This window comes from Eublepharis macularius, chromosome 8 (assembly GCF_028583425.1).
Source record: "Eublepharis macularius isolate TG4126 chromosome 8, MPM_Emac_v1.0, whole genome shotgun sequence".
Lineage (NCBI taxonomy): Eukaryota > Metazoa > Chordata > Lepidosauria > Squamata > Eublepharidae > Eublepharis > Eublepharis macularius.
Window position 1 is genome coordinate 65940373 of NC_072797.1, and position 27767 is coordinate 65968139.

The 27767-nt window shown below is 43.3% G+C and overlaps 1 protein-coding gene across 1 annotated transcript in view; it reads left to right on the forward strand.

The window, feature by feature from the left end:
• FER (FER tyrosine kinase) overlaps positions 1-27767 on the forward strand; it is a 245382-nt gene continuing 217615 nt past the window's right edge. Inside the window, exons 1-5 of the mRNA XM_054986263.1 lie at positions 1-35; positions 10861-10966; positions 12062-12328; positions 21271-21444; positions 22309-22408. Of these exons, the coding sequence (XP_054842238.1) occupies positions 12122-12328; positions 21271-21444; positions 22309-22408 (481 nt within the window). The 5' untranslated portion in view covers positions 1-35; positions 10861-10966; positions 12062-12121. The remainder of the gene's footprint in view (positions 36-10860; positions 10967-12061; positions 12329-21270; positions 21445-22308; positions 22409-27767) is intronic.

Genomic DNA, 27767 nt, shown 5'->3' on the forward strand with positions numbered 1-27767 from the left:
GGGAGTCTTGTGGCGGTGGGGGCTCCGCTTGTCAGGTAGGTGGGCGCAGTGCTCGGGCTTGCGGTGAAGCTTTGGGGAGTTTCCCTGAGGCGGGAGCTCCGCGCGTTCCGTGCCGGCAAGGGGGAGGAGATGCTCGCGGGCGCCGCGGCGGATGCTGAGGGGAGTTGTCGGGGGTCGCTGAAGGCTAGGCCCGACACTGTGCAAGCCGCTAGGGCGGTGGCGCCAGGGTGCCGCTTCACGGGAGCAGGGAGGTGGCCTTCTTGTTGGGGCGGCAGGAGTTTGTTGCCCGGCCTCGAACACGGTCCTTGGGTGGGACGCGCTCCGTCTCCTTCCCTAAAACGTTCATAGGGCTGAGGAAGTTTTCCTGCGGAGCTTAGGGTCAAGTTTCCCTTTGCCTGCGCCTGGAGGGAGTGTTAGTGCTTGAACAAGTAACTCCCGAGATTGGTGACCTTTGAGGCCCCGGGGATTAACAGTAGGAAGAAAAAGAAGGTGAAGTCAGGATGGGGTTAATAGCAGGGAATGGGGTTGGGGGAGATTGGCGGGATTAATAAAGTGCAGTGTCGCCAGAATATGCTGAGGGGTTTCTCAAGTCAGTAAAATAAAGCTTATATTTTTCTTAAACAAAATTGTGGTGGCTTCAGGAACGCTGAAGTTATCTGTTGAACGATATGTTCAGATGTAGCTGTGTTGGTCTGTAGTGGAACAGCAAGAGATGCATCCAATAGCACCTTTAAGACCAACCAGATTTCCTGAATATGAGCTTTCAAGCGTTGGCGTATACTTTGGAAATATGGTTGGTCTTTAAGATGCTATTGGACCTGGATGTTGTTGAATTGTATTGATCTGTTCTGATGAAAGGGACTGTTTTTAATGTTCACAAGCTGCTGTCCAGTGAAACACATAGGGGAACCCTGTTGTCATCTTTGGAAACCACTGCGATATGAACATAGCAGTTGTGCATTGTTAAGTTTAATTCCAGCTTGCTTCTTGCTTTTCACATGTATATTTACAGGGTTTCAAACATGGTAAGACCTGAGCTTCTCCTTATCAGTCATATGTGGCCTGATGATAAGCAGAATTTTTCTCCCAATTAGTGAAACCTTCTTTTGTGAAGTTCTGTTGTAATATCTTTCAGAAGTGTTGTTCAAGTGGGAGGTCAGTTTTCCTGTCTTTGTTGACACCAGCTCTTATTTTTGTCTAAACACACAGATGTGGTTCCTAGAGAGTGGATATGATGGTAAGACTAAGCAGGAAATTGCACATTACCATTACATTCTGCACTGTAGTAAAAACTTGATATCTTCCTAAATGGCAGAGTGTTCAGTGTTCTGAAAAGAAGAGGGAGAGGCTGTTGTATATAATCTTCTTTTTCACAAGGAAGCAGTGGAGTACCATGTTTCAGTACTACCAGGCAAGCACTATCTTGTGCTTGGATTTTAAAGTTTGGCTGATGGATCTTATTTGGTAATAAAAGAAAGCCGAATCAGTGTGGTATCTATCATGGTTCCCTTTTGGTACTTTTCCCCAAAACTGGGGAGTGGGGGCAAAACAAACTAGTTAAGCTGGTAGAATAGGTTTTCACCTAGCTATAGAATTACTTGTATGTTAAGCCTTTGCATGATTGTTATTCAACACTGTATGTGGAAATATTGTGAAAAAATGAAAATAAAATGATACACTTTAAGTGCAATCTAAAATGTGTTAATGTTGAAGTACTATTCTAAATGTAATTTAATGGAAGAGGGAAGGGTGAGAAGGAAGGTACAGTATTGCATCAGAACACATATACAATGAGAATTAATTGATTTTTTTCCTACAAAAATTTTAGGAGCCTTTTTGAGAAAGAACAAAATAATTGGAAATAAAACTTCTAATCACATCTTAGTATTTTATGCAGTATTCCTTACTCCTATTTCAGTGGGCATCTTGCTTAGTTTGAAACAGAGAAACATTCCTTTGTGTAAGCTTGTTTTTCAGTAGCATGAAGTGGTGGTACAGTAGGGTGAGTTTAAAACTTTCTGTCCCTTCATTTTTGGGGGGGTATGGAGCATTATACTCATTACTTCATCTGATTAATTTTTCAGTAGTGGAATTTGGAGCTGCAGGCATTCACCAGGGGCCCACAGGCAACAATTCCCTCTGGGTGGCTCTGTCCAGGATGTTAATTTAAGGCAAATGGTGTGATTTGGGATTATAACCAATTCATCTTGAACCTTTTCTTATGAAAGCTCTTCAGGCATCTGCTACATCAGCTACTGACAACGATTTTATGATTTATTTCTGTCACTTTTAATAGATTGGGACAGGCTACGACATATCATCTCATTCCCTCGCAACTACCCTGTGAAATGACTAAAGTGCCTTGCTTAAGGTCATTTGCTAAGATTTGTGTTTCAGTAGAGATGTTTAGTCTGTTTCTTTCCAAATCCAAACCAATCGCTATTCATTGCCCAATGTACAGAACATGTTGATTTTAAGGTATTCTTGAAAAACAAGTTGAGATAAATGTTTTTAAAGTACCATGCAAGTACTGGCATTGGTCAGAACTGGGTGGTATTGGTGTCATACTTTTCCTGGGTTTTCAGATACTCTTTAAATGTGGGCCACAATTTTCTAAAGGTAACAAGGTTCGCCCAGTCTTGTGACATACTCAGATATGTGAATCAAGTGTAATTTTAATGGAAATCTTGACAAATCTTAAAACCGGTGACAAGCTTTGAAAGATGGAAAATAATTCACCTTAAATACTTAAAATTCATTGCTGTATCTTAAAATGGGGGTCCTCAACCTTTTAGAGCTCACAGGCACCTTTGAAATCTTGAGAGGGTTATGGTGAGTGCCAACCCAAAGTGGCTGCCCCAGCAGGCAGTTGTTAATACCTCTTTCCTCCCTTTGCAAAAAAAGGGGAGGGAGAAAAAGAAGAGAAAATAAAAAGAAATCAAAGAAACCTGGGGAGAGGATGAAAGAATTTGGGGAATGGTAAGGAGCAAAGCCCAAATGGAGAATGGAATGGCACATTGACAAAAGAAACCACTATTGATCCTCCAGTGGCTGCAGCTGCTAGCATCACAACAAAAAACCCATTCATTTGAATACAGGCAGCCAGTAACAAGCTGTGTCTTACAATGACCATGCCCACTTTCTAAAAAGTTTTGTGGGCACCAGGAGACATACTAGTGAGCACCATGTCAGGAAACCCTACTTTAAATCAAATAAATACCATTAATGTTTTGGGAAGAGGGAGAGAGGTTTCCTAAGTTACTTTCGTTGTTTATAGTGTACCTTATAGAACATAAGAGCCCAGCAGGATTGGACCAGTGGTCCATTTAGTCCAGCATCCTCTCGCACAGTGGACAGCCAGTTATTCTGTAGGGCCAACAACAGGGGATAGAGGCCAAGGCCTTCCCTGATGTTGCCTCCTGCACTGAAATTCAAGAGGCTTACTGCTACTGGTTGTGGAGATTCTTTGTTCACAATGGCTAGAAGCCACTGATAGACCTCTATCCTCCATGAATTTGCCTAATCCTTTTTAAAGCTCCCTGTGCCTATGGCCATCACTGCATTTTCCTTTGTCATGAATCTACTGCCCATCAATTTTATTGATGCCCTTGAGTTCTAGTCTTCTGGGAGAGGGAGAAAAAGTTCTCTCTGTCTACTTGTCTGTACCCCCTTACATAATTTTATAAACCTGTATCATGTACTCCCTTAGTTGTCTCTTTTCAAAACTGAAAAGTTCCAGACTATTCACCCTTTCCTCAAAAGGAAGGTGCTTCAACACCTTATGTACTTTTTCCAGCCCTGCAATGTTCCTTTTGCAATATAGTGACAACTGTATGCAGTGTTCCAAATGAAACTACACAAATCTATGCAGGGACATTATAATATTGGCCATTTTATTTTCAATCTCTTTTCTAATGATCCCAGCATAGAGTTTGCCTTTGTCATGGCTGTGGCATACTAAGTTGATACCTTCATTGAGTTATCTGCTTTGATCCCAAGGTCTTTTCCCCTTAGTTTCAGCAAGTTCATACCCCAAGAGCATATACTTGTGTTAGCATTTTTTGTTCCAGTGTATGTCACCTTACACTTACTAATGCTGAACTACACTTGCTGCATTGTTGTCCACTCACCCAGTTTGTGGAGATCCTCCTGGAACTTTTCACAGTTTGCCTTTGTTTTCACAATCCTGAATAATTTTGTGTCATTTGCAAACTTGGCCACTGCACTATCCCCCTCCCTGTTCTAGGTCATTTATGAACAAATTAAACAGCACCAGCCCCAATACTGATCTTTGTGGGACTCCGTTGCTTCCCTCCATTGAGGGAAGTCTTCTGTTTCCTTTTGTTTAACCAGTTTTTAATCCATAAAAAAATCCCTCTTCTATCCTATGACTGCTAAGCTTACTGAGGAATCTTTGGTGAGGAACCTTGTCAAAAGCCTTTTGAAAGTCCAACAGTATCTTGTCTACTGAGTTCACTGTTCTACAGATTAGTTTATTTTCCCAAAGAACGCCAAAGTTGGTAAAGTAGGACTTCCCTTTGCAGAAGCCATGTTGATTTTCCATCAGCAGGTTTTGTTCCTCTTTGTGCCTAATAATGTTTGAATACACTTTCTAGTAATTTACCTGGAACAAATATTAGGCTAACTGTCCTGTAATTTCCTAGTTCCCCTATGGACCTTCTTAAAAAAATTGGTGTAATATTTTCTACTTCCCAGTTTTCTGGTACAGCTGCTGAGTTTAATGACAAGTTACATATTCTGGTTAGAGGGTTGCTATAGAATAGAGGTTAAGTGGTTGGGTTGTGAATCAAATCCCACTACGGTCATGAGCTCAGCAGGTGGCTTTGGGTAGGCTGCTCCTCTCAGCCCCAGCCCCCCAGCTTTATTGTGGGAATAATAATAACATTGACCTCATTCACTACTCTGAGTGAGGCACTAATCTGTCTAGAACAGTATATAAGCACAGTTATTATTATTAGTAAAGTAATACTGGTAATAGTAGTAGTAGATCAACATTTAGCTTAACTAAGAACCCTGGAATGTATGCCTTGAGGACCTTGTAACCTACTATTTTTTAAATTTAGAATTTTATCACTTCAACCTGACTTAGTTCTTCAGATTCTCTTCCTGAAAATAGCGTCTGTGGCCTTGGTATGTACCCCATGCTTTCCACGTTGGACGCAGGTGCTAAGAATTCATTTAGCTTCTTTGCCATCTCCCCAGTTTTCTTCAGCAATCCTTTTATTTTGTGGTCATCAAAAGATCCAGCTGCTTTTCTGGATGGTTTCCTGCTCTGGATATATTAAAATAAATGCTTATTATTTTCTTGATGCTTGTAGCAATCTGCTCCTCAAATTCTCTTTTTGCATGCCTGGTTATTAACTTACACTTTTTCTGCCAGACTGAGCAGAACTTCTACTTTTTAAAAGAAGCCTTGGGAATGCATTCCATCTGAGATTCAATTAGTGTGGTTTTATGCTCCCAAGCATCCTCTAGGGATTTTACTCTCTTGAGTTAGGGGTCACAAATGCTTCGCTAATGAGTTAGGGACCATAGAGTTCACCACTATGTTGCCTTGCATATTATCTGTTGCTCGAATATGTACTCCTATAGTACCTGTGCTTCGTGTTATCTAATTTCAGTGCTAGAATTGATTATATTCTGTTTCAGCAATTCTTCAACTCTGTATTGGATTCTGCTAATGCTATGTCTTTGTAAAATCCTATGACATTGTTTGGTCTTGATACTGATTGTACTAATCTCACTCTATGTAATCCACCTTGAGTCTCAGTGAGAAAGGCAGACTATAAATGACATAGATAAATACATAAATATTCAGTTTCCTTTTAATTAGTTCCCTCATTTATGTAAAGTTCCCTCTTTTGAAATCAAATGTCGTTACTATTTGGACTTTAGGGATGTTGACATGAATGCTGAACTTAATAGCATTGTGGTCCTGATTTCCAGCTGGTGTAACAATATCTACATCTCACACTAGGTCTTGAGTTCTATTCAGAATCAAGATACACAACTCCTCTGTTCAGCTCTGTGACCAACTGTTCCTTTGTAGGAACAGTTCCTGTGTAGAACTCTCATTTCTGCAAGTTTTGAATATGCCACAGTTCCTAGGATACTAATACTCAAACTTTAGTCATTGTTTAAGATCTGGGAATCCAGTTTGAAGACATTCTCTTCTTGCTCCTTTACACCTAGTGCTCTATTGCATCACTGTATTGAAACACCATTATGAAGTCTTAAGGAGCTTTCTGGTGGAATAAGAAACTTCTTCCAAAGGCAGAAAGCTCTGCAGTTATCAAAGTAGGGTTGTAGACTTCATCTTAGTGTTTTGGAAGTGCTGTGTATGGAAACCATGGTGATAAATCTGTGAGACATGGCTGATTTCCTTGGTAGCACTGACTCTCAGAGGGAACTATTGGACACATTAGTAGATAAGAAAATAGCTAGACTTGCTAATTCTTTCAGTATGCATCCCCCACCCCAACGTGTGTGAAAATAACATATAATACCACCTTTTATCCAGGCTTCTCCAACACCATTTATGGAATCAAGCAGCCTGTTTTTGTAAACTACAATGTTTAATTCTATGGCAGTTTTGTAATGGCAAAATTGCAGGTGCCTCAGGCTTTTGACCTTTAGTTTCTAATATGTAAACAATGGAAGTTAAGTTAAATGTGAGGGTTCTGTACTGAAGGAAACAAAATGCAGGCAGCATAAAGGCTAAAAGCTATATCTGGCCTTCTATCCCAGAATATTTAGGCTTGACCCAAGTGAGTTGTATGTCATGAACTAATAGTCACTGCTGCAGCTGGGTGGATTATGCAGATTTAATGATAGCAAGTTGCCTTATAGTTTGAGCGAGTCCTGGCCTTGATGAGTCTTCCTTCCAGGGTAGGAGGGAGGAGAACTGAGATGTACTTTGAGGCTAGATTAGCCCTAGAAAGGGCTTCCCCCTGAGTTTTATTGACAGAAACCATGGTTTGAAGGCTGGTAATACTGTAGCTGCCTAGCAGCCCTTGTGTGATTTCAGAAGACATTCATTTTTTATAAGCACTACTTCTATATTTTAGGGTTTGGTAGAGAGTGCTGTCAAGTCAAAGCTGACTTATGCCCCGTGGCACAGAGTGGTAAGCAGCAGTATTGCAGCCCAAGCTCTGCTCACGACCTAAGTTCGATCCCTGTGGAGGCTGTGTTCAGGTAGCTGGCTCAAGGTTGACTCAGCCTTCCATCCTTCCGAGGTCGGTAAAATGAGCTCCCAGTTTCCTGGGGGTAAAGTGTAGATGACTGGGGAAGGCAATGGCAAACCACCCCAAGAAAATGTCGTGATGTGACATCCCCCCATGGGTCAGTAATGACTCAGTGCTTGCACAGGGGACTACCTTTACCTTTACCTTATTTCTATATTTTGAGGTTTGGTGGAGAGTGCTGTCAAGTCATAGCTGACTTATGCCAACCTCTTCTTAGGTTTTCAAGGCAAGATTCATTATTTTTGCTCCCTTTTCCAAATGCATATCGATCAATTAAATGCAGAATTTTGGACATAATTGCAAAAGCTTGCCAGTTCTGCCCCCAAATCCTGCTCTCCTCTAAATTTTGAAATCCCTTTAATAACTGGCCGACTGGCTCCTTACTTATCTGCCTCTTATATCCCACAAATGCGCAGAACGTTCGCACTTGCTAGGTGCAACGCTATCCCTTCTGCAGTCACCTATGGCAGATATAATAAGATCACATATTCTGCAAGACTTTGTGCTTGTAATTCAAATTCAGTTGAGTCGGTTCCTCATATCCTACTCGGTTGTTCCCAGTATGCTGATATACGTTCTAATCTTTTAGACCCAATTTTACTTAATATGCTGAGCCATTTGGAGGCCTTAATGGTGTACCGTCTTCTGAATGATTCGTCATCCAAAATAACTGAAAAGGTTGCCCCTTTTCACTCAAATTACCCTTGTTACCGTTATATTTGTTTACTGCCTGTATCGATAACCTGAGATATGCCAATAAAGGCTTTGTTGTTGTTGTTGTTGTTGTTGTGGCAAGAGACTAGCAGAGGTATTTTGCCATGGCCTGCCTCTGTAACCTTTGGATCTTCATTGGATGTCTCCCATCCAATTACTAACCAAGGCCAATCCTGCTTAGCTTCTGAAGTCTGATCAGATCAGGCTTACCTGGGCTATCCAGGTTGGAGTATTTTGGGGGTTTAACCCCCCCCCTTTTATGATTTCACATTTCTCTGTAAACCTAGGGCTTCTCATTTGTAGAAAGATCATTCTGGGCTGTTCATGGCTGTAATATCTGGATTTAAGTATCCATAATTGGGGCCATGTTGCAATTTTGCTTGTATAAATTTAGATTCCACAAATATGTCAAATGTTGTAATTTTATATGTTAACATAAAATGCATCATTTATAATTTACTTGTTAAAGCAGTAAAATTAATTTAGTTTTGATAGAATAGTAAGTAATGCATATAGTCCAGTCTCCCCTACCCCCAACACTTGGCTTTCCCTATGGCTTCTAAATCTCTGGAAGCTTTACATCTCTCAACATTTCTTGTTGAGAAATAGTGATATTGATGTAAAGTCCTATAATCAGCGTGGCTTCCTATAAGGTAAGTCCAGTCTCACCCAACCTTTGGAGTTCTTTGAGACTGTTAACAAGCATATAATCTGACACATTTATATTCTAGGAAGTCAAAAGAACTTTTGATAAAGTTTGTTGCTAAAGGCTTTGCTTGGGAAAAGAGGTTAGGTTATGTTGAGAGATAGTAGCTTTAAAATGGTAGGAAGTAGAACCTAGTATTAAAGAAAGTTATTGCAATGGAAACAAGTAAACAGTAGAGTCCCTTAGGGTTGCCTGCTCTGGCTTGGGAAATTTCTGGAGACTTATGGGGAGGGTGGAGTTAGGGGAGGGATGGGGTAGAAACTGAGCAGGGATGTGATGCTGTACAGTCTGCTCTCTTAAAGCTCCCATTTCCTACAGAGAAGCTAATTTTTGTTGTCTGAAGATCAGTTGTAATTTTAGGAGAAGTCCAGGCCTAGATGTTGGTAACTTTGGATCCTCTATAATTCTGTATTAGGTCTGGCTCTATTTAATTTGTTCATAAAGTTCTGGAGTTTTGGGTGAACCGTGAAGTGGCCACATTTTAGAATGAAATAAATTATTCAGGTTGGCAGAATGTAAAGCATATTTTGAAGATAATTCTGAATTGAGAAGGTGGGCCATCATATGACAAATTAGATTCCATTGTACACCATGTAAGTGCAAAATGATTTAAACTGGCTAAAAATTGCTAAATTCACATATACGTTGCCACATTCAATGAACTGGAGGTGACTTCCCAGATAACAGATTCTGAGGTTGTGTCACCAGAATGGATGGATATAATTTAACAAGATCTGGATCCAATAAAGACCAACGAGATTTCCAAGGTATGAGCTTTCGAGACATTGTGATAGAGCAGCTTAATGAAATTATCAACTTAGTGTGTAACTGCAGGAGGGAAAAATGGCAAACTCTGTGCTAGGAGTTATTGGGACAGGGATACAAATTAAGATGGCCAGTATTTTAGAGTGGCTTTGGTTCTGTTGGGCTTTTTGTGGGTTTAGCTTGCATTTGGGAGTGTCTTTGGTCAGTGGCAGTCTTGCTCCTGTGTATTTCTGCCTGAGAGAAAGTTGACATTTTATTTCACAGAAGAAACAATGGAGAGTGGCTGGGGGTACCTTCTTCAGGGGCCCATAGAATTGGACTCCAGATCCAATCTTCCTGAAACTTGATGGGGGGTCTTTAGAGGACAATCAGAAGTAGGTTCCCTGCAATTTTGGTGGAGTTTGCCTTCCTTCATAGTTCCCAGATAGTTTTCCCCATTGGGAATAATGGCTGGATAAATCAGAGATTCTTTAATCTTGCTGAACCGGATCAGATAATCTTACTTGGATTTCAGGGATCCTGGATTTTTGGGGGCTCCCTGAAACCAGGATCTGAATCTCCTGGATTTTTTTGGGTGCACACTGCTAGTTGGAGCACCTTCCCTACCTCCTTTTTTTAGTTTAGATGAAAAGATGACTAAGGGGAGATAATGATAGTTTATAGATCTGTGCTTGGGGTGCAGAAAGTGGATGGAGAGCTTTTTATTCATTGTCATGTCTCCTGTGCAGGCGCACATGGGAACTGTGCACGCGTGGCTGGCCTGTGCATGTGCAGTTCTCATGTGTGCTCCCATGTGTGCCTGCACAGAACACTACTCCATGAACAACAGTTACAGGTAGATGTGACCTTGTTTTCTCCTTGGTAGTATTAAAATTCAGGGGCACTAATTAAATGATGGTTCAATAGAATCAAACCTGGTCTTCCAGATTAGAGTCCTGCTGGTCTTAACCACTACACCAAACTGTATTAAGCCTGTAAATAATATTTCATTTATATATACTAATAGTTTTCATGAAGAAACTAGATTAGTCATTGAAAGCACTTTAGATTTATTTTCCTGTTTGAGTCTGCCTACTCATTTTGGATGGATTTTTGACAGGTTATATTATGCTGGAAAATAGTTTGATGAAAAGTTGTATTTTCTGAAGGATAGCACTGCAGTGGAGAATTCACACTTAGTGTTGCAAGTCCAAGTTGTAGAATACCATTCAGAATTGGCACAGTATAGTATATTGTTACTCTTATATGTATATTGTGTTTACAATTTGCATTTCACCACTGGAAAATATGGCACCTGCTGAGGAATGTGCAGTTTTATTTTTGTAAGGCTCCTGGTTCAAGCCTGACCATACCTGATATTTTCTTTTGTGTGGTTGTCAAACTAAGTTATACAATTTTTGTTTTGTATAGAGTCAGAAGATACTGAGAGAACAGAGTAATTGGAAGAGCTGAGCAACCACCTTGGTACAACTGTTGAAAGGAAGAAAGCTTTGTTGGAAGAAAACTTTTTTAGAAGGTATGTATGTAGAGTTTTATTGTTGTAAAGCCTAGCTCAAAGCTTCACTGTGCTATTAATACTTGAAGTGTGTTGCATCTAAGGTGCTTATCAGAAGTTGTTCATAACTAGAGGGAGATTTCCCCCCCCCCCCCCCACAAACGTGCAGTCTGGGGAAGTGTTGAGGCTACAACTTGTGCTTTGCTTCATTTTAAGTTTGTCTCTCCAAGTACAGGTTCAAATGTTTGTGCTTTCCTATAGATATATTTTTGCTTTGTAGGTTTATTTAACCTTACACTTTCTGTAATGAACTTGGTATATTAGCTAAGCTCCATTTGCTTTAATGTAGATGTGCAAGAGACTTTTTGAAAAGAAAATGTATGCATACAAACAGCTATAAGTATCAAATCCTAAATGGTGGGTATAGCTGCAAAAGAGTATTCTTGACTAGTGTTCTGGATTCTTCTTGACTTTGGGGTTGCTCCAGCAACCACAAAAAAGAAGTCATTGTGTCATTTTCCTGTTTAGCTCTCTTGATATGTTTTTGTGATGCATCTCTCAATTTGATCCTGGATAGTGTTGTTAAAGTTGACCAGTGTTGCCTCTGTCTTGGTTTCTCCACCTCCTGGGAGCTGTCCATACCTTGAGCAAATGGTTGGCTGTTGCTCGCTTTTGATGGTTTTAGAATAGTGAACTCACTGTGTTCTCTAAAATCACTGATCTTGTAATATATTGTTAATTATGCTGGGCTGGATCTTTCACCAGTGGAATATGTTGCCATTAGCTCAATGGACTGATACAATTTAACCTGTAAGCACTCTTTCACTTATGATAACTTCCATTGGGCGCATTTTCCAATTGGCTGTTCGCCTATATGTCTGGAGAGCTGGCTGAGGGGGCATGTGTGGGTGGTCTTCTATGGGTTTAGGGGGAAAAGACATTTGAGAAGTAGCAACCTTTCAAAGCCGAGGCTTGCCCTTCTTTTTTACAGGCTCTGTAGTTGAGTTAATTTCTTGCTTTAAATATGCACAGGGTTACAAGAAATGCTGCATGAAAAAATAGCAATATGTGTTCCCCTTCCAACACACTTCTCATTTAGTCTTGTACTTCCTACAGATGTGCTGAGTAGAAGGATCCCTCACTTTTAACCACTGGTAAATCTAGTGCCTTATAAATATGGGGTTTGGAAATGACCTGAAGTATTCGCATGAAGCTTTGCTAAAACTACAAGACTGGGAGTTGCGGCTACTGGAAATGGTGAAGAAATTTATGTCTATGAGAATAAAAAGCGACAAAGAATATGCATCTACTTTACAGAATCTTTGTAATCAGGTTGATAAAGAGAGCACTTCACAACTGGATTATGTTAGTAATGTATCTAAGGTAAGATAACAGTACTGAAGTTGAATTGAGCAAACTTAAAATTGTGTGCATGTGTAATGAATTGCAAATAATGAACTTAACTACATAACAATATGGACATCTTTGAGATGATACATTGCAGTCTTGGCTGACTTAGTGCAGTCTAAGCCAGTTGAATGGAGTATTTTTGCATAGGATCACACTGTTAACATCCCTGGGGTACTGATAGTCTGATTTAATTTGGGTACTGATCAGCTGAGTCACTTAGCCTGTGTTTCTTCTAATAGTTAGTACAATTAGTGGCTAATAAGTACTAATAAATAATATGTTGAAGAATTTGAAGCCAGCTGCTGATAATCCTACAGCTGAAGGTTACATTAATTTATTTAACTTGTAGACATGTGTGTTAGAATGTCTCACGGTACTTTGTGCTATAAGCATCTTTGGTGTGATGGAGTGTACCTTGTTTGAATTTCTGTGTCAGCTTTCAGTTTTAATACTTTCCCTCCATCCAAACATTGTGTTGTGTGGTAAGAACAGTGCAGAACAAAGACTGATGATTTTCACAATACATTATGTATACATTTCACAATACAAATGTATTTTTTGAAATACATTTTCACAAAAAGCTCCCTCCTTTTTTCTCCTCTCTATGGCCTTCCCCTATTCTTCAGAAGTTGGGAGGAATTTATTTTCATCAAGATCTTGCAGACAAACACTTCTGTGTCGGTACTGTTTCCAGATGTGCCTCAGTTGCTCTGGCAGTGCTTGGATCATGCAGATCGTCTTCGTCCTTCTGTGCAGCCCCACATTGGGACTGCGCAGGCGCAGGCCAGCCGCGGAAAAGATTTTTCTAGCTTCCAGAGATGTGAAGGGGACGTTCGGATCCACCGCGCATGCGCGCCGGTGTTCCCGCCAATTTTGAATGCATATATATCCGAACGTCCCCGGCATTCCCTCAGTTCCTTTTTCGCCGCCGTACGAAAAGGTTCTATTGTCTAGCATTTATCCTCTCAGTGTCTCTTTGGAGTTTTAGATTGTGATCTTCTGGTCGGTATTTTTTCCCCTTGTCGGTGGGAGATACCGTTCATTATGTCCCAAACTTCTTTGTTTAAGAAGTGTCTTAAGTGCGGCACTAAAATGACGCACTCGGACGGCCATGAGCTCTGCCTCATCTGCCTGGGCGAGGGGCATGTTGTCGAGCGCTGCTCCATCTGTATGTCCTTCACCCCGAAGGCAAGGAGTGATCGGAAGGCCAGGCTCCGGGCTTTTTTGTGGGATGCTAACCTTCTCCCCCCCAAGCCATCCGGCTCTTCGGGAGATAGACCCCGCTCCGCCGCTCCGTCGCCGGCGCCGTCTCGTAAGTCGCCAGAGCAGCTCCCCGCGGAACCGACGGGGCAACCCGTTCCGGAGGCCCGACCTGACTCCGGTTCCGGGGATCGTCCTTCCGACCGGAAGGCCAAGAAGCGTTCCGCTTCCAAGCCGAAGTCCTCCTCCAAGCCCTCGGCCGCAGAGGCTGCTTCGGAACCCCAGCCCAAGAAGGCCAAGGCGAAATCGAGGGCCAAGGGCCGTGCTTTATCCCCGGCTCTGACTGTGCGCCCTGGTACTCCATCTGGACCGGTCCTGATCCCTGACGATGTGGTGAGTCTCCACACCCCGTCTCCTCCCTGCACGCCTCCTCCGTCGGTTCCCGAGGAATTCGTGTCGTTCCCGTCTTTCACGGAACCGTTCCAGTCATTCGAACGCTCCCTGCCTTCCGCCCCGGCGCCTTCGGAGGCCTCCGTTCCATTACCGTCTACCTCGTCGGTTCCGATGCCTCTTCGTTGGCCCGCCCCGGTGCCTGCTCCTCTGCCCCCTTGCCAGCCTGTCGCGGGGATTGGGAACATGACCTCTTGGCAGGATTTTGTGGCGTGGTTCCAGCAGTCGCTGCCCTTCCTGCAGCACCCTTCGGTTCCGGTGGTTTCCGTTCCGGCTCAGCCAGTCGGGCTCCCGGCATCCGCTCCTCCACCTCCTGGCTTGCCTCTGCGACCGTCGGTTCCGGCGACTTGTCCGTCGGCCCCGAGCGCTCACCGGTCCTCGGTTCCGACACAAACCTCGCCGGAGTTTTCAGATTCCGAGGATGAGGAAGGTCTGGCGTCCCCGTCGGAGTGTTCTTCAGATGCGGCCTCTGATCCTTCCCCGGATGACACCGTGGGTGGGCCCCGTTCATCGTCTCCGAATGACGACTACAGGCTGTTCTCCGAGCAGATGGTGCGGATGGCTGCCGCGCTGGAGATAGACGTCTCCTCCACGACCTCCAAGCCCAAGAGTAAGCTACTGGAGGCTCTGTATTCCGGGTCCCCCGCGTCGGTGGCGTTTCCCCCTGTGGAGGATTTTGTTGACAGCGCTCTCGCGCTCTGGCAAACACCGGCGTCCGTGTCCGCGACGGCAAAGAAGGTAGAGAGGTACTACCATTTAAAGCAGGATGATTGCCCGTACCTCTTCAGTCATCCGAAACCCTCCTCAATCGTGGCTGAGGAGGGTCAGGCTCGGTTCCGTTCCGGTTCCTCGTCGGCGCCGGCGGACCGAGAAGGCAGGAAGCTGGATGGCATGGGCAGGAAACTCTACTCGTCCGCGTCTTTGGGGTTCCGTATTGCCAACTTCCAGGCCATTATGGGGTCCTACAATCTGTTCCTCTGGAAACGGCTGTCCTCTTACCTTTCCGATCTCCCCGAGGATCGCCGCCACTTGGTGAAGGCCCTTCAAGCAGAGGCCATACGGCTGTCAAAACAGCAGATGACAGCGGGCAAGGATGCTGCCGACTCCGCGGCGCGCTCGATGGCGACTTCGGTGGTCCTGCGTCGACACGCCTGGCTCCGGTCCACTGCCCTGCCGCCTGAAAAGAAGGCGAAAGTGGAGGATTTCCCCTTCGAGGGGCCCCAGCTCTTCTCGGAGAAGACGGATGAATCCCTCTCCCTGATGAAAAAGAATCAGCAGACGGCCAAGTCCCTCGGAGTCGCCCCCTCGGTTCAGTCATCGGGTCCGAGGTATCGTTATGGTCGGTTCCGATCCTACCAGGCCCCTTACCAACCTTACCAGCAGCGTCAAGGGCGCTTCTTCTCGGGCCAGTCCTACGGTCACCGATCCTATTCAGCCCAGCAGCGTCATTCTTCCCGGCGCTCCGGCCGGTCCAAGGGCAGGCAACAGCCTTCTTCACCCAAGCCTTCGACCTCGGTGCAGAAGCCCTCGGTCTTCTGACTAAGCCTGAACGCTCCCCTGTTGGCCTCCAAGGACGCCTCCTCTGCTGCCCAGTTTCTGGACAGGCTTCGGCCTTTTTTGCCCTGTTGGCAACGTGTTACTTCTGACACTTGGGTCCTGTCCATTGTGACCCATGGTTACAAGTTAATGTTTACAGATGCACCTCCTCTCTCTCTCCCTCCCCGTTGTTCTCCATGTTGTGATGTTATGTTGTACAATAATGTTATAGAGTTGGTTAACAAAGGTGCTGTCCGGGTGGTCAATGTCGCTGCTTCCCCGTGGGGATTTTACTCGAGGTACTTCCTTGTGGATAAGAAGGATGGAGGTTCCCGGCCCATTTTGGACCTTAGGGGCCTCAACAGCTATTTAAAGGTTGAGAAGTTTCGGATGCTGACCCTGGCACGGGTCATGGAGCTCCTAGAGGTGGGCGTCTGGTTAGCTATCCTAGACTTGAAAGACGCCTACTTCCACATCTCCATCTTTGAGGGCCACAGGAAGTATCTGCGGTTTGCCTATGGGGATTCTGTATATGAATATACGGTGTTGCCTTTTGGGCTGGCCTCTGCGCCCAGGGTCTTTACGAAATGCATGGCCACTGTGGTGGCATACCTACGGTCCAGGGGGTGCTTTATCTACCCGTACCTGGATGATTGGCTCCTAGTGGGACCCTCAGCTGACTCTCTCCAGGACCATATTGCCCTCACTTTGTCTGTACTGGCTGAGTTGGGCTTGGTGGTTAATAGGGATAAGTCCATCCTTACTCCGGGCACAGCCATTAGGTTTATTGGGGTTCATCTAGACTCACCACGGGGCAGAGCCTACCTGCCTCCAGATCGCCTGACCAGGCTTTCTTCCTTAGCCCGTCATTTCCTGCATAACCGTTACCAAACTGCCCTTTTGATCCAAACGTTATTGGGCCTTATGGCCTCCTCCACTGGGGTGGTTTTCTTTGCACGCCTGCATATGAGGCCTCTGCAAAACTGGTTCGTCCGGAGGTACAACCCCCTCACTATGGGCCAGCATCAGAAGTTCTCCATTCCCAGGGTGGTGCTGCGCTCTCTGGCCTGGTGGACTGTCCCTGGAAACCTGTCTGAGGGTTGTCCTTTTGGCCCCTTCCTAGCTGAGGTCACAGTTTATACCGATGCCTCCAACTTGGGATGGGGGGGCGCTGTGGACAGCTTTCGGCTCAGGGCATCTGGTCCCCATCTGAGGCATCCATGCATATCAACCTTCTTGAGCTTCGGGCGATCCGTTACTCCCTCGCTTCTTTTGCAGATGCCGTTTGGAACAGGAAGATTCAGGTCCTGTCGGACAATACCACGGCCTGCTACTATCTCAACAAGCAGGGGGGAACGGTCTCGCTCAAGCTCTGCAAGGAGGCAACGACTCTATGGAATTGGGCCGTGGCCAACAACGTCCTTCCCAGGGCCGTGCACATTGCCGGGGAGCTCAACACCTCGGCAGATGCGCTGAGCAGGGTGTTTCTGCCTCAGCATGAGTGGTCCCTAAACAGGGTCTACCTCGACCAGGTTTTCCGCACATGGGGCACGCCTTTGGTCGACCTCTTCGCCACTGCCCGCAACAAACAGGCCCCGCTGTTCTGCTCCCGGGCCGGCATTGGCCGCCACTCCCTAGGGGATGCCTTCCAAATACCTTGGTCCCCAGGGCTCTTTTATGCCTTCCCGCCCTTTCCGCTCCTGTACAAGGTTCTTTCCAGGGTCAGGGCCTACCGAACCCGCTGTATCCTCGTTGCCCCTCGGTGGCCTCGCCAGGATTGGTTCCCCCTTTTGCTCTCCCTGTCCCAGGGGCGATGCCTCCCCCTGCCTCACGCCCCGGACCTCTTAACCAGGGACGGGGTGTGGCATCACGATGTGGCTGTACTGAATCTGGCTGCCTGGCTTCTGGGCAACCGGGAATGAACCTCTCTTCTGGGGTGCTTGGGGTGATCTTGAATGCCCGGAAACCGTCCACCAGGTTGTCCTACCAGAGGAAGTGGTCACGTTTTTCCCGGTGGTTGGCCCCAAAGGGGGTTTCTCCCTTTAGTTGCCCGCTCCCTGTCATCCTGGACTACCTCCTGGATCTCTGCTCCCAGGGCCTTGCGTTTTCCAGTGTTAAAGTCCACATGGCTGCAATCTCTGCCTTCCATGAGCAGATTGATGGGAAGACCGTTTTTACTCACTGGCTTTCCAAGCAGTTTCTGAAGGGCCTGTTCAAGACCTTCCCTCCTAGGGCCCATCCCATTCCACAATGGAGTCTCTCCCTGGTTCTCTCCCGACTGATGCTCCAGCCCTTTGAGCCTCTATCTTCCTGCCCCCTGCCTTTGCTCACTCAGAAGGTGGCTTTCCTGGTGGCAATCACGTCCTCTAGGCGTGTGGGGGAACTGTCCGCCCTGCGGTGTGACCCTCCCTTCCTGCAGTTTTTCCCTGGTACTGTCATGCTCCACACTAGCATGGAGTTTCTGCCTAAGGTAGTCTCAAGGTTTCACCTACAGCAAAAGGTGTTCCTCCCTTCCTTTTTTCCAACGCCCTCATCCCAAGGGGAACGAGCACTACACACATTGGATGTAAAGCGTGCTTTATTGTTTTATTTGCACCGCACCAAATGTTTCAGGAAGTCTCCTGCCCTGTTTGTGTGTTACTCTGGCCCTCGCAAGGGCTCTCCTGCTTCTGCCCAGTCCATCTCTCGCTGGATTGTGTCTACGATTAAACTTTGCTATCAGCATGCTGGAGTCCAGTGTCCCTTGTTGGTTACCGCTCATTCCACTCGAGCCCAAGCTGCTTCTGCTGCCTTCCTGCGAGGAGTGCCGCTCCAGGACGTCTGCCAAGCTGCGACATGGTCCTCTGCGGACACTTTCATCCGGCATTACTCTGTGGATGTGCATGCACGACGTGACTCGGCTCTTGGCACAGCTGTCCTGCAGTCCTTGTTCAAGTAGACACTCACACCCGCCCCCATTGGTGAGATGCTAGTTACTCTCCCAATGTGGGGCTGCACAGAAGGACGAAGACGATAAACAGGGTTTCTCACCTGTAACTGTTGATCGTCGAGTCTCTTCTGTGCAGACACACATTCCCTCCCGCCTGCCCCGCTGTGAGTGTTTCGTTAACTTAGTTTCTCCGGCGGCTCAGGTGAACTGAGGGAATGCCGGGGACGTTCGGATATATATGCATTCAAAATTGGCGGGAACACCGGCGCGCATGCGCGGTGGATCCGAACGTCCCCTTCACATCTCTGGAAGCTAGAAAAATCTTTTCCGCGGCTGGCCTGCGCCTGCGCAGTCCCAATGTGTGTCTGCACAGAAGAGACTCGACGATCAACAGTTACAGGTGAGAAACCCTGTTTTTCCTGTTCAGTGTGTGGTTAAACTGTGACTAGCAGTGCTACCTTAAGCAGGGTTATACCCTTCTAAACACATTGTGTAAGAGTGCACCAATGGGGTGTTGGAGCCTGAGGGGCTGAGGGGAACTCACCCTCCAAGATGGTCTTTTCCTCCAGGCCAGCTACCAAGGGCACTTCATAAATGAGGAGGAGGGCGGTTTACATCACCCTCGCTCCCTTTCTCTCCTCTGAGCAGCCTGATGCCCTTCTGTCTTCTGGGGGCCAAGAGACTGCCTGGCTCCTTCTCCCTAGTGCCCCAAGATGGCCTACCTTTTTTAAGACCACTCTCCACCTCCCACAGGCTCTGTCATTCCCTGGGGTTTGGCTCACTCTTGGGGCTGACTGACTGGGCTGAAGGTTCATACTGAGGCCTTAAGGGATCATCTTTGTTCCCACCTCCTCCTCAGCCCTTCCTGGGGCTGGCTGATGGGCTCTCTCCATGCTGTGCAGTCTGGCTGCCATGCCTGCACAGCCCCCGGTGGCCTCATCCCAGGCATCTGAATCGTTTCTGTTCCAGGGATCATCTCAGATGCCCACTTGCACATGCTGCTCTTGGGTGGTGATGCGTCCTGGGTGGCTGTGGCATGGCGATGACACTTAAGTCTCTCTGCGTTGCCTGGCTCCCCCATCATCAGCCCCTGCTGCTGCCCTGGTTTGACAGCAACCATCGTTGACTGAGAAGGTCCGGCTGCTGCTTCTCCAAGGCTGTCTGACTTCCCCCTCGGTAGGTGCAGGTACAAGGAAGGAGGGTCCTGCGACCCTGGACACAGTGATTTCAATAAACTTAGAAAGGTGTAATTCTGTTTAGGATGGCAGTATTAGTGGACCCATATCTTGATAGTAACTTGTCATCTGCCTAGCTTTTTATCTTCCCTAGGCATTAATGAATGGATTTAACAAAATGGGGGAATGAAATAACACACAAATGGGTTGGAATAGTTATGTTGTCATTACTTTTTCTATTCAGGAACTTTTGAGGACTTATTTGGAGCATTAATTGTGCTTACTGCAGTTTTGATTTTATTATAGCTTTTGTGATCTCTGTTTTTCAGCCGTGCCTCTATTAAATTAATATTTTGATCATTTTATGAGCCAAAGAATTTCTGGAGACAAAAAATTTCATTGTTTCTTGTTCAAAGCAAGTATAATATTAAACTCTCTATTTCCTTTCATAATATTTTGATTTTGTAGACCACAATATTATTTTATTTAAAACATCTGTATGCTACCTTTCAACCCAAAATAGGGTCCACAAGGTAGCAAACGTTAAAACACTGAAAAACAATTTAAAACAGTTTAAACTATTTAAGTTCAAAACAATACTTAAAAGATTGTAAAACATTCAGTAAACAGACATACAACACAAAATAACCATATACAGACAAACATACAACACAAAATAACCACTGAAAGCGGAGAGGAAACCAATAACAGTTATTGGGGAGGGGGATACAAAACTAAGTAAAGGTCTTTCCCTCCTGGTAAAAGAAAGAGGGAGGGGTATAGTTGAATCGCCCTTGGAAAGGAGTTCCAAATTTTTGGTGCCACAACTGAGAAGGCTCTTTCTCAGGTTGCCACCCTCAAGCCTCAGATGGTAGGGGGAACTTGAAGCAGGGTCTCTGAAAATGTCTGGAATGAACAGGTAGCTTTATATGAGAGAAGGTGGTCCTTAAGGTATGCTAGTCACAAGCTGTTTAGGGTTTTAAAGGTCAATACCAGCACCCTGAATTGGTCCTGGAAGCAAATTGGGACCCAGTGCAAATGAAACAATACTGGAGTGACATGATCCCTGCGACCCACTCCAGTCAGTATTCTGGCTGTAGCATTCTGTATCAACTAAAGCTTCTGGACAATCTTCAAGGGTAGCCCCACATAGAGTGCAACACAGTAGACTAATCTAGATGTTACCAAGACATGCACCACAGTAGCAAGATCTTTCCTGCCCAGGAAGGGCTGCATCTGGCTCACCAGCTGAAGCTTTTGAAAGGCACCAGCAGGAAAGTCCTTCTGATGTCTTTTCAAAGTCTAAATTATGTTGATATGTATCCAAAACTCCAGATGTATTGAGTGAGTTCAATGGCTTAATTTACTGTGGAACTAGTAATTTGTGGAATTGCTAAGTGGACTTACACACATGTGTATAGATGACTTAACAATGAACGGTCAGATCATCTGTGTATATTGCAAATTCACAAATCAGACACATGTTCATCAGCATGCTACATTGATCAGTGTTTGCGGGCTCCTAAAAATACATTTTGAAACTTGAAAATTCTGACAATTTATGCCCACATACTTTGTGTCTAAGCCAATGTACAAATAAGGTTTCATCTCTCTTTTTTCTCAAGTCATGGTTGCTCATTGTACAGCAGACAGAACAGCTTAGCAAGATCATGAAGTCACATGCAGAAGATCTGAATGCCGGACCATTACATAGACTTACCATGATGATCAAAGACAAGCAGCAAATAAAGAAGAGTTACATAGGTGGTCACCAGCAGATTGAGGCAGAGATGTTCAAGGTATTTCATTGAAGTCAATGGGTTTAGACTGGCATAAGTCTGCATAGGATTGCACTCTTGGTGTTATAAGCTTCTCATCACTGCTTTGGTAGGGACAATCTGTTGCTAATTGTGGACCTGTTCTTGGTGTCCCTCTTGAAAGCTAGAACAGTCCATGCCAGTAATTAAACTGAGAGGGCATTTCTGTGGGCAAAATACTGCCTTCTAAGCTAACTTTTTCATTGCCCTTTTAATAAAACTATTCTAGTATTGGATATGAATCTGAATTTGGATAGTGGCAAACTGCTGTTGGAAGAATTGTTCCTTTCCATATGTTAAATCATAAATGGTAATTGGAAATAATGGTAAAAGAACTGGGTAGGTAAGTAACAAGTGACTGGTCATGTCAGATAATTCAGTAAATCTAGGCTACTTGGCATAAAAAGGGTAGAAAGTTAGTGCTAGGCACCATCTTTTTTGAGTGTTTAGTTTTCTCTGGAGGAGCTCTTCTGTATAGGGAGTATGTGTAATGTAAGAGTTTCTTTGCCTCCATTAAGCATAAGAGCATGCTTAACTTTACTAGTGAGGTCATATTTGCTATATTTTAATGACTTTAAAGCTCTAATTACACGTGTTCTTATGATTGTTTATTTTGCCTTAAATAGATGTCACAAGGATCACTTAAAACATTACAATGTAGTGACTGACAAATTCTTTTCCTTAGTAGCACATCAGATAAGGATCTGTAAAATTTGCATGATGATTACTCTGTGGTTCAGCCCAGTTGTGGAGAGCTTCTGCATTAGTGCTGCATATGTCTGTTGAGTGCCTTTCTACTAAATCAGAGCAAGTTAATACCTGTTTTGTGGTTTTTTTCCTTGATAGGTAACAAAAACAGAATTGGAAAAATTAAAATCTAGTTATAGACAATTAATTAAGGAAGTTAATTCTGCCAAAGAAAAGTACAAGGAAGCTGTGGCTAAAGGTAGGTATTTAATGATTAGTAGTGTGAATGTGGAATCTACTTGATGGTTTCAGGATGTACTTGTACATAATAAAACCACAGTTAAAAATGAACTAGTTCGCTAGTACAAAACAATGTGAAATTCAGTGTGTCTCTTCTACTTGCTTTTTCCTGTTTTGAAGTTGATCACATAGTATGTATTTAGGCTTCCAGGCCTCAGCCCAATCTTCTGGGATTATATAAGTTTTTAATTTCAGACAAACTGGCCTTTTACTTTCCTTATAAAAATAGAATGTTTATGAATACTGTTGATGGTATCATTAATTCAGCAGTTATGATGTTTGGGAACATTCCATCATATGGTCTCCTAAATTGGTCAGTGGAATTAGCATTAAGGAGGCAAGCAAGAGGGGGTAACTAGGAATCTCCACCAATGTTTATGGGGATTATTCCCTTAGAACTCTCAAATAAGTCTGATGTTCGGCTGGAAAGGTTTTTTTTAATTAAAGATAAATAAAATGGCAAACGTACAGAAAACAATACACAACACACACGCAAGGCTAACTAGGAAAATCGGAGAGGAAGGGAAGAGAAAGCAGTTTAGGGAGGGTGATAATTACCATTCTTAAAGATAGAAGTCCATGAAGACAGCAGCAAAACAACCAGCATTTCACTGAGAAGAGAAGAAGCCCAGATAAATTTGTGTGTGTGTGTGGCAGATCTCAACACACACACAGCACATGGCTGAGGAGCCCAATTATAGGGCAAAACTTTCTTTGGGGCAAGCTTGACGTCTTGCTGTCAAAAACAATGACTTAATGGTTGGTTCGGAGGCAGAACAGTAAGTTGGGAGAGGCTTGAAGTGACTATCTGGGATAGACTGTAGGTAAAAATATTGCTTGGTGACCTAGTAAATACTGGATGGGAAAGCTACCAGGTTTGCTGAATAGCTTTGATTAGGATAGGTGGATGAGGGGGAGGTATAGCAGGATGTTGATAAGATTAGACGGTGGTTTTCTCAGGAAGCCTTGTTCTCTTTGTGTCTTTCTGGGATGTGGAGGAGCAGTCAATTAGTCAACTGCCTCTGACTCATGTTCTGGTAGTTTTCCAGGCTCCTGCTCAGTTGCCATGCACTCTGACTTGGGCCTGCAGTTCTTTGCACTTATGACATAGGAAGAAGAGGTTGATAATATTCCATCAATAAACTGCCCTGTCAATATGAAGAGGTGGGGGGTCTGACTGCTAACTCAGCAGACCAGCTAGTTGTTGCTAGAGGCTTTGCTAGTGTAAATAAAAATTAGCATATTACCATACAAATGTTGACTATGATTGGAAGAAATGATTACATTTAAACAAAGGGCTTGCTGTAAATTTTTAAAAACTTTTAATAGGTGGCCTTATTGAAGATTTTAAGAGCATTTTGCCATGTTGCATGTAGGAGTTGCTTTTTGAGATAAAATTGAAAGCTGCCAAAGGCTCATGGAACTAGCTTGGTGTTATGTAAATACAGTATAACAGTCTGGTGCCAATAAGGTATTGAACAGTTCTATGGTGCATAATTGAACTGGAAGGCTTTTTATTCGACAGTGGATCTAAATAACCTATCTAGCATACTTGTTTTAATGATGGGTCTCTTGAAAGTTTTAACCATATTAATAGAGATGGTCATTTACTAAATTGTGGCTGTGCATTAGAAGTGAATTAAGGTCAGTCTTAAACATCTTGAAGTGAATCAGTTTTGTGTTTATGGAATGCTATGCTGATTTGACTGTAGGCTGATGAACTGAGAAACAGTTGAAACATTCTATTGAGTCTGGTTTATAAATGATTCCATTTTCATTAGTATCAGAAGTAGGAGTGTTGTGATGTTTGCATCATAAGTAAAAACCAATAATCAAAAATATCACAAGTTAATTAGCTGCATCAGTGGGATAAATGGTTATTGAATGCTTATGGATATGTGGGCAGTCATGGGAATGAGAGGATTATGTAGAGATGTTGAATTGTTCTTCTCAAAGAAGGCACAAATATATTCATTTTAATGTCCAACTAACACATTTCATGGTAATCAGAGTACTCTAGAATGAAAGAGTGAAAAGCTTTGAAAAAGATTTTTAAGTATTTGTTGCAAAAAACTGCATTAATCTCCTAATGTGCAACTGTAACTGACAAGCCAGTTGTGGCACTTAAAGGAAGTAAAGTACTTATGTGGTTTGTTTGTAATAATTTACCAATTATGACAACAATTTGTTAAATATTTGTAGAGTTGTCTCTTATAAAAAGGACATTTTAGAAAGACTTCACTGTCCAGAGACTTTTAGATACAGTCCTTAAAGACCAAATTTTCTGTTAATCGTTTTCTGGCAGATTTAAATGATTTTTGCAGGTACTACATATGCCACAAATTTTTAGACGGGTATGTCTTTAGGACATTTTTGTGTGTGGCTTGCACAGTAATTCTAATGCTTGTTATGCAGCATTTGATCCAATATGTTGCTCATGGAAGCAGTCAGTTAAGTGACTCCATATGGATTACTAAAATAAATGTACCGTAAAATCAAACTTGTGATTATGATAAAGCTTTTTTCAAAAGAATGTTTAGTATACGTTTCCAGTAGGCGATGTGAAAGACCCTCACCTGAGACACTGAAGAGCTGCTGCCAGTCAAAATAGACAGTACTGACCTTCATAGATCAGTGTCAGATTCAGTATAAGGCAGCTTCATGTGTTCCTTTGAGCTGGCTTCTTTTAAGATGGAAGCATTAAAACTATTGAAGTTCAAACTCAGATCTGTTTCAAATGCCAGGAGTTCAGGTCTGCAGCTATTGCATAATCAAGAGATGAGTGCCTCTGGGACATCTAGAATGTATTCTGTCACAGCTGAGTGGCTAGAGCTCCTCCCCATACGTATGGACTTATGAGGAGCACTTCCAGGGAGTCTTGAATCTTTATTAAGTGCTTGTGAGCAGGAAACAAAAAAGGATAAATTGGGCCATGAAACAAGGAATTACAGAGGATGACAGTGTATTACAAACCAAGTAACTTGGCTTCATTACTTTCCCAGTTGCTTGGCATATAGAAAAACATGTATAATGTTTTTATTGCATGGCTCATCTTAAATTATATTATGTGCACTTTTTATATATACATCTCAATCTCTAGGAATTACTATATAACATTAGGGTTGCTTCTTGTTCTTGTTTAAATTAAGTGGGGAGATAGCTCCAACCAGTTTGACTGACCTGGGCTATAACTTCATGGTTCTGCAATTGATATTGTTCAGCTAGATTGACCTACAAGCAATTTAGCTTTGAACACCAGATTGCCCCATTGCATCACTTTCATTCACTCTCTTTGGTGCTAGTGGAGATCACTCAAAATGGTTGTTGATTCTTCCATTGTATCAGAACTCTTTAAATGAAGGTTTACTGCAAACAGTGACATATCTGTCTAGCTTTCTTAATGCCAACTAATCTTGGAAACATGGAGTGGAATGAGTAGCATCTTGTCTGTGTCTGCTGTCTGATGCAGAAGCAATTGCACAGCTAGTTCTGCCTATTTTCTCCCATTCAAAATTCCTCTCTTTTCTGAGATCAGAATGGATGGAAAATTATGCTCTTATTCTGACTTTGAGCCTTAATTTAAAGCAGCAGCAGTAACAGGTATTGTATCTGTTGTCAGGAATCTGCTCGTAGACTTCAAGTGGTTAGTAATTAATATGGGGTATTAGACATTATATGGGCATCGCTCAAGCGTCATTTGTCAAGTTGAATAGCATTTGGAATTTTTTTTCTCTTTTAAAAGCTGCTAGAGAACAAGACGCAACTCAACTTGGTGTCATGTTATTTTAAAGCAAAATTACAGGTTTTGTGACATAGTGATGAAAATATTTCAGTTTCACTTTGGGAATCCAGATAATAACTAGTTGAAGTGTTTAGCTGAAACAGCCTTGTAAGTAACCAGAAACTTGCATGTGTTTAGGAACATTTGTGATGAAACATACAGGTGTTGCATTGGCTTCACAGAGCATCTATTTCTCTCTTACTATAAGGAGGAGAACATGGTATCTTATAATCAGATCACCTTAGTAACCTCTCATTTCTACTTTGGATTATTGTCCTAACCAGATTATAATATTTGCAAAAAGTATGTGGAGAATCTGAGCGTTATTTCCACTGAAACCCTAATTACTATTTTGGGAGAAAGCACAAATCTAGAAAAATGAGGAAGGCAGAAAGAACAACTTGAATAACCAGTAATTCAAACTTGTAGATGCAGTATTGTCGGTAAATAGAGAAGCTGAATATAAATGTTGTGCTATTTCTTTGAACTGCTGACTTTGTTTTTTGATCTAACACATAGAATTCAATTAAATAACTTTACCCCCAACTGCAACCATTGATTGGAATGGGCAAGTGGTAAAAACAAAAATAAATCCATTAAATATTTATTGGTAGCAAAATGTCTTTTCAGCCAGTATAGGCTGATGATTCATAAATACATTTTGTTCATAATCACACACACACTTATGCAGGATACACATGTAATGACTTAAGAGAACACTTGTGCTGGGATGTGTGCAAAAACGCTGTATTAGATGGTGAGTTGTGTATTTTACTGGAGACAGATTTCCAGAGAAACTTGGATCCAAGTGCTCAGGGAATGAGCACCCCTTCTTGTCAGTGACATGAAGAAATCCATGGCAGTTTCACTCTAGTCTTTAGCAGAAATTAACAAGTTGCACTTTGGGGGGGAAAAGAGCTTTGATTCTCAGGGTTTATAATGGCTGCATTCTGCAGAAGCGACTACATTGCTTTCTGTAGTTTGATTCTGACCATGTACTTTGTTTGTTCCTTTGACTATAAACAGTAACATAATACCAATATGTGTGCGATTTACCATTTTTCCTTTTGGAAGTAGGTGTTCAAAATCTTCGATTTTGTACAGGCTTCCAGCAAAAAAATCAGTGGTCCTTGACCATCTAAATTGCAGTACTGTGCAGCATAACTCTTTTCTAAATCAGTTTAAATCAGTAGGTTTGGTCTGGAGTAACTCTCTGTAGGATTGCGCTGTAAATGCGTATTTTAGTCCCACTGGCTTGATTGGAATTTAGTTTTGGGCCATGTTTGCTGGATTGCAACCTGTGTAAATAGATGAAATACTTGACTTCTAGAATGTTTCTACAAGCTTTAAGCTTCTCTCGAAGAGAGCAGAGATGTGTAATTGAATTTTTTTCAGCTTTTAATAGTTGTTGCGATCTAGCATATTATGCACAGCCTATTGCGGTAAACATTAAACATTTACCGAGAAGTGATGGCAATAGAATTGTAATTAGATCTTTTTATGAACAGCTGAAGAGGAACTGGTTGTTTCCTTCTGT